The sequence below is a fragment of the Tinamus guttatus genome, unplaced genomic scaffold (assembly GCF_059628265.1).
Source record: "Tinamus guttatus ecotype Peru unplaced genomic scaffold, ASM5962826v1 Tinamus_guttatus_pri_ptg000043l, whole genome shotgun sequence".
In the NCBI taxonomy this organism is placed as follows: Eukaryota; Metazoa; Chordata; class Aves; order Tinamiformes; family Tinamidae; genus Tinamus; species Tinamus guttatus.
In genome coordinates this window covers 177,705-189,983 of record NW_028288577.1, presented here as the reverse complement: position 1 = coordinate 189,983, position 12,279 = coordinate 177,705, and the positions used below count along the sequence as shown (strand labels likewise).

At 43.1% G+C, this 12,279-nt stretch overlaps 1 protein-coding gene across 2 annotated transcripts in view; it reads right to left on the bottom strand.

The window, feature by feature from the left end:
• Window positions 1–12,279, bottom strand: part of NF1 (neurofibromin 1) — a 78,729-nt gene that overhangs the window by 63,092 nt on the left and 3,358 nt on the right. For both annotated transcript variants that reach the window (XM_088535659.1, XM_088535665.1), the window contains exons 2-8: window positions 7,369–7,512; window positions 5,803–5,886; window positions 3,379–3,569; window positions 1,654–1,760; window positions 1,321–1,388; window positions 1,001–1,076; window positions 298–455 (exon numbers count right to left, since the gene is read on the bottom strand). In XM_088535659.1, the coding sequence (XP_088391785.1) occupies window positions 298–455; window positions 1,001–1,076; window positions 1,321–1,388; window positions 1,654–1,760; window positions 3,379–3,569; window positions 5,803–5,886; window positions 7,369–7,512 (828 nt within the window). The remainder of the gene's footprint in view (window positions 1–297; window positions 456–1,000; window positions 1,077–1,320; window positions 1,389–1,653; window positions 1,761–3,378; window positions 3,570–5,802; window positions 5,887–7,368; window positions 7,513–12,279) is intronic.

Below are 12,279 nucleotides of genomic sequence, written 5' to 3'. Positions count from 1 at the left end.
GAAGCAGTGCTAAACTTGCTGCCAGTGGAGGCAGCGGAAGCACAACATTGGGATTCAAATCTCCAGGGAATGGTACAAATTCTGAACCAATGTTTGTTTGGGAAATACAGCCTGTATGAATTACTGACAATGAGAGAATATACATTAGGCTATAATTTTAATAAGGATGTAGAAATTTACATATGGAAATGTAATGCGCTTTTTAGAAGAAAAAGACATTAAATACACCTTTAATATAGAATAAGCCAAGACAAGCTCTCTTTAAATACCAGAATTCAGATATTTTTCTTCTCTTACCTTGTTCATTTTAGTTTCTTCTACCACATCCTTTGCTATATCTTGGATTATCTCAGGACACAGGACTAGCAGTATGATTTGCAGTGGCCAGACTGCTGCTTTACGCTTTGTGCTTTCAGCAAAGCCATCCACTAAGTCAAACAACTTCTCTGCACAATCTGCACAAAACATAGCCAAGTTGAGTACTATCTTTAATTATGAAGTGAAAAATAAGTTCGAGAGAGCAGCAGGACAGTTCCTTCTAAACAGGATAAGGTTCTGTTTTGCATGTTATTGACATGCTACTGGGGAAAAAGAACAGGCTACCAGAGTCATGATTTATCTGGGAAAAAAATAAGAAAGATCCATCATCTCTTTGACGAGAGACAAATGCATGCGACTTTCTTTAAACCAGTTCTTAAAAAACACATTTAAGAGTTGGCATTTTTTAGGTTGTTTTTTCTTGTTTTGTGAACAACGAATGAAGCTCGTTAAGACTTGAGTCAGGAGAGAAAAGACTTCACCATGGCCCTGCCTGCCCAGACAAAGGTTGACAGAAAAATGTTTCTTACTGTGCAAGCTGCACAAGAAGCAAGAAGAGCACAAAAACCAAGTGAATGTGGGGTTGTTTTAGGAAAAAAACCTTCACTACTTCTACGGGGGAGAAGAGCAGGGGGAAAAATCAAACCAACTTTTGAACACTAAGTCATTTGTTATGTCTTACCAGCCATATCAGTCTGTGGTGTTTGATACAGCTTTGTGAATTCATCAGGATAGTTTTCCACCCAGTTCCAAAACGCCTGCAGATAACACAAAAAGCCCTTTACATTCCACAGCTAAGAAAAAAAAAAGTTTTTGCATCATGTGTTTCAGTGAAGAGAGCTTCCATTCCTACTTCTAATGACTCAACATTTCCTGTAAAGTACACATGCATTGAAGGGATCTACCACCACACAGTCTACACAAAACTATTGAATTACAGCAATTCTAAAATTAAAGATCGCCTGTAAACAAGCGATGAAGCCGAAAATAAATAATACTTGCCTTTTCCAGACTGTTGATAACAGCTAACTGAGCTACTTTCTTTAGGGCTTTAAACTTGAATACTGTCTCTGCAAAGAAAAAACATTTTTGTATTTGAAAGAAAAACTTGGTTCTAAAAAGCAGCACAGAAGTTTTATAGTTTGAAGCGCAAAGCAACTTTTACACCAATACTGTTACACTAATGAAATTTTTAAAAAATAGTCTGACAAATACATATATATATATATATATGGAGTAAAATACAACAATAAAAAGATATACATATCAATATGCTTGTGTCATCTTCAGCCATCTTTAAATAAAAATATTTAGATAAACATGTTAACATCAGACCTTGCAAGAGTCGTTTGAGTTTTGCACAGTCCACACTGATGTACTGTAAAAGTTCGATATCATGAACATCAGCGTTATCCTCTGAACACACGGTCAGCTCCTGCAATCTAAAAACACACAAAGTAAACCAGCTTCTCAGTAAGACAACGCCAGATCAGTATGACTCTGAACATCTGAATATCAGGGGAATATCACATTATATCATCTCCACATATATTCTCATGTGAACATCTCCAAGCTAAAAATGAAAAACAGACCGTGCATGATTAAGAGCTACATTACAACACTTCTGTTCCATCTTCACCTTGAATACACATGTAGAGACAATAATGCTGAATCTAACAAGAGATCAACACCATCTCATGGTACTCTGCTTGCACCAAGCTTTGCCTAAATCCTTCTGTTATTTACCATATTGCAGCAGTAGTCAATGTCACCTTTCCATCTAAATACTAAACTCATGGAATCACGACACCTTTTCCCTACTGGCCCTTACCAGCATGTCTTGTGCTGTGCTAACTTCTCTAGAGCAGAGCAATGACTGATGGGCCTTAATATTGTTGTGAGCTACAACTGCTCTTTGCAAGCTAATGCAGCTCCACGTTTTCCTCCCCCAAAGAAACAGGATCAACGTTAATCATGCTCTTCTAAGCACTATAGTACATCTTCACACTTTTGTATTAAATAATTTACTAAACATCTCATCAGATCCTTAGCCACTAATAACTAAATCACATGTTCTCACACACGAAGACTGCCGTGACGTGTTCCAGCCCTACAGATGTGTACTGGACGTGGAATGCGATTTCTAGTACTACACACAAAAGCTGCTCTTCATTTCTTCAACGCCAGGGAAACTTAACAGCCCACGCTGGGAATGGGAAGGTCCCCACTGCTGGGCTTTTCATGCCAAAACTCCCCCAGCTGCTGTACGAGGCCTAGAAATATGCCTAAACAGGAAGCCCAGGTCAAGAGAGCAGCAACGCTAACTGTCGGCAAGCTGACCCCCGTGGAGATCAGCAACAACCGGGCAAACGTTTAACTGTTTCTGTGCGAGCTATCGCAAAGCAGGAAGCAGGACAAGGGAAAAACAACCACCCTCCCCCCAAAGTGTACCAGCTCAAAATGATGGTAAATGAATGGTTTTGTAGCCTAAGAACTAGGCTATACCACAGCCGTATGAATAAGTTGAGAGTCATGGTGTAGATTCAAAGACTGTCAAAAAAGTTCGCCTGAAAATTATTTCCTATAAAAGGAGCAAATAAAATTGTTTCCTGATTCATAACTAAATATTATCAGTTTATTGAGCAAAAACCAGCCCTCCATGCTGCCAAGTCTGTGTACTTGAAACAGAAATTATTAAAGCAGAAGTTACTTATTCAACTTTGAGATACAGCAATACATTTATGAGTTATCTTTAGCTTCACTCTGCAATAGCATTTGACTTGCACTTAAAAGAGTAGATTAAAAAGCAGTGCAATATATATAGCACACAGGAAATATGCTGGAATCTGGAATGGATATAAAATGCATACATTTTATAACCTGAAATTCAAGCAAAATTTCAAAAGGTAGGAAGTGTTTCAGTTAACTGTCTGTTGAATTATCTTTACATAGCTAACTTTTCTCAGATGCAAAAGGCTGCAATTCATGCAAATGTCCTAGACCCCAGTATTTGTTCAGTTTTCTCATGCACTGGCCAAGCTAAGCTACTAAAGCTCTTACCTGGTGGAGATGCGGCTGAACACAGCATTAAAATTATTGCAGCTAAGGGAAAACAGGACCCCAGAGGCCGAATTGCGCAGCTCAGCCGCGTGCTGGTTCCCTTCGCGGTAAGTGTGGATGAAGTGGCAGATTTCTGGCAACAACTGTTTCACCAGCATAGTCTCATCGAGTCGCATGGTGTCTTTCGGTTGCTGAAAACAAACATTCCATATTCGATGAAATTTCATTTTGTAGGATATGCAGTGTCTAGCCACTGGTATCACAGGACCTGAATCTGATCTTCCAACCCTGCCTGCAGGCACCACTGTGCTATAAGCAGCCTCCACAGAAAAGGCTTTTTTTCATTTTGACAATAACCCATATTCACACAATTTTACATTTTTCAGGTTAGACTCCAAAATATGTAGGACACTAAATTGATAATACCATCAAATACCAAGCCAAATACCAAATTATTTTTGAAATTAAGTACATTCCTGTTGTGAGGACTGTATCCTGTTGATCAGGGTAAAGTATTAGCAGTAGAGCATTAAGTGATTGCTGTTTGAATGGAAGCTCAAAGGGCAAAACACCTACCCTTGCTTTGCTTTTGGATAGTATTCCTACCAGGGTATTTTGAAGGTAAATATTTTTTCTAAATGAACTGAAAAACGGTGATTCTCCTGAGCTCTTGCCTGGGATTGTGCTATACAAGTCAAAAATGGCTCAACTTTCCTGCAGAACAAAAATCCAATTTTTGCCAATTTGCACAGTATGAGACATTAGGAAACTATTTGCAAAAGAATTTGAAGTGAAACTTTGCTCTACTAAGAGCAAGTTTTAACAGAAGGGTCAACATTAAAGCTTTATAAAATTCTACCAATGAATTTACCATAGGGAATTGGGAAGTTTCAGAGACTCCCACTTAGTTGACCTGAGTCCTGTTGCCATGAGAACTTGGGTGAAACACTGAGCAAGAACGGGGAGCAAGAAACACATCCGAAGACACGACAGAGCGCAACGCTGTCTGCATAGAGCTCTGCCTCACTCGTATTAAATGTATACTGGCTCAACTTGCTCTCATTTGAATTGAGAGAGCTGGAAGCATTCAGCACAATTATAGTCTGTTCAAATATCATCATGAATCAGAAAAAAAAGATGTTTCAAGAAACAAAGTTCAACTTTAAGTTCAATTTTTTGACCCACTGAATCAAATACAAAAAAAAGCGCCTAAAAGAGGCATTCACTTTACCTTAAAAAGCTGAAACTATTCTGCAAAGCATATTTACCTGAATCTTTTGTGAATTTAGAAGAACTCATGATTATTCAGACTGTTTCGGTACTGTAATAAAAGATATGCTGCTTGACAAACCTAACCACAGCATGTTCATTACCTTATAAAGAAAGAACCTCCAAAAGCAGTTACAGGGAAACATCAAAGAGCTGAGATGATTTCATGACATTCAGCCAGGAAAATAGCTTTTTTTTTTTAAGAAAAAACAAACAAACAAAAAAACCTTTTGTGTTAAAGGAATGAACGAGAGGTTTTATGAATTTTGCTCGCAGTGAAGTTTGGCTTTGCAATTACACAGTTCAGCAGAGTGAGCTGCACAGCCGTTCACATCCCAAAGGTAAAAGCAAACTGCTTCTCAGCACAGCCCTGACTGGAAACCTCAGGACTGGACTCCCACTGGAAGTTTGGACGTGGTTAACTAATGTAAACTAGGAAACACCTGCAAAAGTAATCTTTGGAATAGTGATAGCAAAGTTTCTGCTGTGTGTAAAATTACACGAAACTGAAATAACATTGCATCACCAAAAAAAACCCTCAAGAACTCTCAAGAAAAATCAACCTTGTCTGCAGAAACCTTAGTAATATAGTATTATAATAGTTGCACTGAATTATTTTCTTATTTTAACATGATAAACTATTCTTTCTTTTTTTTTGGGGGGGGGGGGAGCTCAAGCATCTCTTTGAAAAAGTAGAAGGCAAAATACCACTGGCATTGTATAAACATCTATGATACTAATTAACCAAATCCAAACCTTTGTGTTCATGTACTTTCTTATTTCATATTTCAGTTCATATACATGTGTAGACTTGATTACTTTTGTCTGCAATTCTTTTTAAAGAATTAAGTAAACCACTGTTTTTAACTCCACAACCAAGCTGAGTATCAGGAAGGGTGATCTATTCAGTTTTAAAATGGGCTCTAATTATTATTACTAAAATTATCATCACTGACTTCATGGAGGAAAAATATCCACTCAACAAATCCTTAACTCATCATTAATATTAACTACTTGTATTTATAGCAAGTTTTGGTGCTTTTTTATTTTAGCATGAATTAGCATGACTCCTACTTTTCTCTAAATCAGATGAGTTTTAACTTTAATACCAGTAATAACAGACACACAAGCATATGACTTACACTAACTACTCACCCCTGCCAGACATTTTTCCAGTGTATCCAAGATAATCAGCTGAGATAGATATAAATTCTTTTCAGCAGTTTCACCAAATATTCTCTAGAAGAAGAAAGGATGCAGATTCATCTGAGGCACAAAAATTTCACTTGTAACACGTTACAGTAACGTAGCATAGTGGCCCAATAAGTTATGGCTCCTTTATTACTCTGGCTTTAATTTTAGAAATAAAAGCAGTAAATATAAACTCCTTTTCAGGAGTTATTTTAGTATCATTTTAAATGATTTTTCCAAATATGCCTTTCATTGCCAAAACCTTACTTAATAGAACTGATGTTACCACAAATCCATATCTACAAACTCGTTCAAGTGCAGCAAAATTCAGCACAGACCACAGGAAGAAACAGCCATGAGACCCTCCAAGCAGATGCTACACTTTAGAGAGAAGCTGCAGGCACAAGTGCACCAGGCACCCAACTTTATTGCCAACAACAGTGACTAGTTCAAACAATATTAGCACTGAGAGCACAAAACAAAGCAGAAGAAAAAAGTGGCCAAAAATATACTGCCTGCAGAGGGAGCACAATGTAGAAGTAACTCAAAAGAAGTTATATTTAAAGCCGCCTGAGAGGTTAGTTCACCTAATTTCAAGTTTCAGCAGAGCAAAACCCTCAAGATTTTGTTCTGAGCACAAGCGTTATGACAGCCTGTTGGTTTATTCTGTTCTTTCCTCCCACCAGAGGAATCCTTTCAAAATACTGCTGACTCGCAAGCAGCTCTCTCCATCAACCACAGAAACTCTTGCTCCTCAGTGCAAAGCAAACAGAGTCATTTTTACTGACATTTTTAGCAAGGTCTTTCTTCACAAAATCTACATATCATACACAGATATTTGTTTCAATTGTATAGACAGCCTTCTCTTATTAGGCTGAGACAATCCTCGTTTAATTAAAATTAATCCCTTTTCAAAAGGATTACAAGTAGCCAAACTCATTCGAGCAGGGCAGTATTTTTTGATTTCTGATTTGATCAATCCTTTGCAGTGTTACAGCAGACCTCCAGCTGGCAATGGACTGGAAATACAAGTATTAAAGCAACAAACCAGCCTGGAAAGTTCCTGCTAAGTTTTAAATCCTTTCCCGGAACAGCTCGGAGCAGGTAGCGCTCTCTGCTCCGCCGCGTTCCTCCCGCACCACCTCCTCGCTCCTGGAACACCTTTCCATGCCATGGGAAACGCTCCCCCTCGTCGCCTCCCCGGATCCCAGCACCGCTCACAGGTGCCATCGTGTCCCCGCTCCCCAGGGAGCCCCAGGCATCTCCGGCTCCAGCCTTTCCCACGAGGAACACCGAGGAGTCCCCTTGATCTTGACCTGTCTTGGACTGCACGGCCACAACCATCTTCCCAGCTTTCCATGCAAGAGCTCAACACTGCTGGCGAACGTTATTACACAGGAGGATGAAAACAGCAAATTGAAACAGAAAAGGCATGCAACAACTCGACAAGTTTCAAATCACTTCCTGCACAGTCTATATAAGTAAATAATACCTTGAAAATATCCGACAAACCAAAATTAGAAAACTTACCATGTTATTAACATTTTTTAAGATATTGGTGAGACCACTTATGACCAGGGAAAACTTGTACTTGGAAATGTTTATGAGACACTCCTTGTTGTGTTCTGTGCTGACTTTGGTGTGGGTATTCTGCTGGCCAGCTTTTATGGGAAGCTGCAGAAAGGAAACAAGTCTTTTAAGTTTTTTTTACATTAAGATCTACATATTTAAGAAAGCGTTCAAAACTTTTGGAGATGCCAGAGAGTACTTTCAGAAACACTCCATAAAAAACAACTACACACACATTCTGATTACTTCAGTTTATCTGTATTTATCTTTATCCTAGAGATAACCGTAAGGCAAAATACTGAAGCTTGCCTATTACTTTTTCCTGAACGGAACCCAAACCTCTGTTTTGTGAACAGAAGCGATCGAAGGAATCAAAAGGATCAGAACCTCGAGGGGAGGCCCGTAGCTGATGCCGAGCAGGACTGCGCAAAGCGGGAGCAGGAGGGTGGTCACAGCGCTCCCCAAGCCTCCTTTTCCCTCGGGGCCCCAGGATAAGGCGGCAGCACCAGCTGCCAGGCCCTGAGGACCCGGGTGGCCACGGGCTCCCCGGGCAGGCAGGGCCGCTGCCGCCCCGGCCCGCTCGGTCCACCCGGAGCGCTCCTGGACGCACGGCTCGGGCCCAGCCCAACGCCCTGCGGCGACAACCGCTTCCAGGACAGCCCTGGGAGCACAAACTGAGACGTCAATCCTGGTCCTGCCGCGCCAACACGAGACACCGCTCCATGCGGAGAGAAACTAACGGAACTGCCGACCCCGAGAAAACCCTCATCTCTCCACAGGTCCCAGCTCATTCCCATCTCAGCCCTCTTGGAGCTTCCAACACAAACCAAACAGCCCTCTGCACAGCCAAGAATGCTGGATGAGGAGGACAGAAAAGTACTTGGTAACTGTGGTACGATTCTCCCATTGAAAGAAAATTGAAAATAATTAGGTTTCACAGAGCTATCCTGCACATAAACATACTGACTTACCACCAGTTGGAAAGTCTACCATAAAACTTCATAAATTCAGCACTGCTGTTTATTTTTTTTAGCCTGATGCTGGTATTTAGGAGCCTGCCTAACTAACAATGACAATATCAGAAAATTTAAAGCAACTTCCCTAAAAAATATGAGCACATCTTAACTATTTCCAGTGCAAAAAAAAAGCAAAATTTAAAAAAAAAAAAAAAAGTTTGTTTAACCATGAAGAATCATTCTGATTAACAGTTTTAGAATATCAGAACTCCAAGATATCACAAAGGAAAACAAAACATCCTCACTCGTTCTGCTGTTTTATTCTTGAGAATGGTTAACTCCACGAACAGCACCGAAGCCGCCGCGCTGGATCCCAGCGAGGGCCCATCCGCACGCGCCGCGTCTCGGGGAGCGCCCAGCAGCGCGCGGCCCTGCAGAGCCAGCGGCGGTGGGGGGAGCCGCCGGGGCCGGCCCCACGGGGAGCCGCCGGCCTGGCCCCACGGGGAGCCGCCGGAGCCGGGGCCGGCCCCACGGGGAGCCGCCGAGCCAGCCATGGCCCCTGCTCCCCGTGCGAGCGCCGGCCCTGGGCCCTGGCAGCAGAGGTGGATGGGCCTGCGCGGCCCCAGGGCAACAGGCTCCAACCCCTGTGCTGGGTAACGCTGGGTAACCCGCGTAACACTGGGTAACGCTGGGTAACCCGTGCAACGCTGGGTAACCCGCATAACGCTGGGTAACGCTGGGTAACCCGCGCAACGCTGGGTAACCCATTCAACGCTGGGTAACGCTGGGTAACCCGTTCAACGCTGGGCAACAGCCTTGCAGCTCTGAGCCTGCAAAGCTGCGGTGCAGTTTGAGGCATTTCAGTGGGCTCGTTTTAAAACTAGGGAAGGAAGAACAAATAGCATGTATGACTCAGGCTTTATTTTCATTCTTAGATGTTATTTTTACAATACATTTTCGGAAGTCATTAGTCAGTGGAAGATAGATACATTTAATTAAAATTTTCAGCATTACTAATACTTTTTATTTGAGTTTTCAAGCCTCTGTGCTGACAGCGGCAGAAAAGCTCAATACCACTGAGTGATAAAATACTTCCCAAGTGCCTCTCGAAGAAATTGTGTCACGGATCTAGTTCTGTAGGCTTCCATGCTATAGAAACATCCTATTATGTATTTTTTGGAGCTTCCTGCCACAACAGATACTGTAACAAGGTCACTTAGAAATAATATTGCTTTTTATATTATCATTTGAAGATGTATAAAAAGGGAGGATTATCACTGATTTTTTATATTATTTCTCAGCTTTATCCTTAGCGTACTCTGATATACTGAAGCATTTTATGTACCCGAACTGAACATAGTGCTAGTGTCAAGTGACTAAAAGCAAGCAATTTAAATTTTACATGGATATAACAATCTAAATATCACAAGAAAAAAGGAAAACAGGTTTACTTTTATTACTGCTAATTTAATTTTTAATTATAAGAAGAAATTAAGACTCAAGGCTTAAAAAACTCTGGAGCTTCAAGCTATGAACATAAGCACCATTTTGAACCCCCGGCTTAGCGGAAGGGTAGGCTACCACAAAACTGAACCATTTTCATCACTGAACAAGGAAGTCACGGTCGACAACCCCACACCTACAATAACACAGATTCAGCTATAATCCACACTAAGGTGTGCAGCGATGATGCCTGTAATCCAGTTTGAGCCAAGTTACGGTGTCAAACAAGCCATGAAGGACAGGAAACAACGGCACTCTGGCCTATATTTTATCTTATAGGAGTATTAAATAGAAAGAGGCAGCAAATTCTTATGGTGGGAGAAAAAGCAACAGCCAGATCCCACCAGATCATCAGAATATCTTCATTCCCAATAGGCAGTATCACATAAGCCAGATACTAGAGAGCTGAACTACCTTCAAGGAAATGATTGGTAAAAACAATGAAGCTAAATCAGTCACTACTTAAAATTAAAGCCTTAGTATTTTTAATTATCCAAAAAAGATTTGAATTCTTCTTGTAGTATGTTAAAGTAATACAAAAATGTATCTATTAAAAGCTTCAGAATAGTATTTTTTAAGAAAAGAATCAGCTAGGTCAACTCACAAACAGGAGTCAACTGCTAACATCTGAAAAACGTTCCTGAGACAGTGTCTCCAAAGCTTTTACAACACCCTCAAAGTCCAGGGCAGTCTAGCCTAGTCTATGCATTAACATGGCATGAATTATTAACCGCTCTACCGTGGTGCCGGGCAGCTTCAAACCCGCAGCCACCCCCGTGCGCCCGCGGCGGCCTCCGCACGGCCTCCCTGCGAGACAACGGCTTGGCCAACCCCAAACTGAAAGAGCAGGAAAGAAGAAAGGAAAAAGATTCTACAGGAATACTTGACGAGACCTTTAGAGCAAGAATATAAAAGCTGGCTTTAAAAGTTGAGGGTGCCGCTGCAGATGGGAGCGGCGGTAGCATCTTTCCCATGTGTGCAGGAGAGATGTTAACAGACACCGTTTTTAAAATCCTTGTGTCAGAGGCTGTAAGGTGCATTCTTTACAAGTCTAAAGTAAATCACCACTTCAAATAAAAGCCACCATGTCAACTTCTGTGGGCATTCTTTGCAGAACATTACTATTCCAAACCTCACAGATCGACACCGTCCGCCGGGGTTGAGCGCTTCAGTCACTTGATCACTCCTCAGACAAACGCTGCCTAGAGAAGCGATGGGCACTCCGCTGCGGGCGCCGCGGCTCGGCTCGCCACGCTGCGGGCTCACCATGGCCAAGGCTGCGGGCACCACGGCTCGGCTCGCCACGCTCCGGGCTCACCATGGCCAAGGCTGCGCACGCCGCAGCTCGCCACGCTGCGGGCTCACCATGGCTGAGGCTGCAGGCGCCGCGGCTCGGCTCAGCACGCTTGGGCTCGCCATGGCCGAGGCTGCGGGTGTCGTGGCTCGGCTTGGCACGCTCCGGGCTCACCATGGCCGAGGCTGCGGGTACCACAGCTCGCCACACTGCGGGCTCGCCATGGCCAAGGCTGCGGGCACCGCGGCTCGGCACGCTCTGGGCTCGCCATGGCCAAGGCTGCAGGCACCACGGCTCGGCACGCTCTGGGCTCGCCACGGCCAAGGCTGTGCGCGCCACGGCTCGGCACGCTCCAGGCTCGCCATGGCCAAGGCTGCGGGCGCTCTCCCTGCACCAGGAAGGGCAGGCAGCCCCAGGGAGCGCGGCGGGGGCGCCGGGCCGCGATGGGGCTTCACCCCGTGACGGCAGCGCAGCTCCCTGCCGGCTACGGAGGAGCTCGCGCTGCCCGAACGCAGTGGAGCTGCATCTCCTATTCAGAGTCAGGAGTTTGAAATAAAAAATCTCTAGTGCTATCCTTAAGAGCAGAGACACACAGCTCACCTTGCCCATCCAAACCCTTTCCTGGAACTCCTTCAGCAGACACTAATGCAGACAGGTACCCAGGACAGACAGCAAGTGTACTCAGCACCACTTTGGTCAGCACCACTTCGGTCAGGACCGGCTGTGTATTTCCAAAAGCAACAGGGACCTTTCCCCAACCATCAGCATGCACTGCGGCACCTTCTAAAGATATATTACTTAGTGACAGAACCTCATGATTAAGCCTTGCAAAGAACACTGAAAATAATTTTCCTATGTTGCTAAAAAACTTTTTCAAAAGGTTAACTGAAAATTTGTGCTGTGAACAAACGTGTATTTAGCGACACCGTTAATAGAAAGGGTTCAGTAAGGAAGGCTCATCCCACAGCAGCTCCCAGGTGAACTCAGGTGACACTTGTTGCACGTGGATCGTTCTTTCACCTACGCTCTAGGATGTGTGTGTCATCCTGTTAGAGGAGCACGGCCAACAAAACCCATGTCAACTACTTTCAAATAGGCACGCATTACTACTAGTTTTTT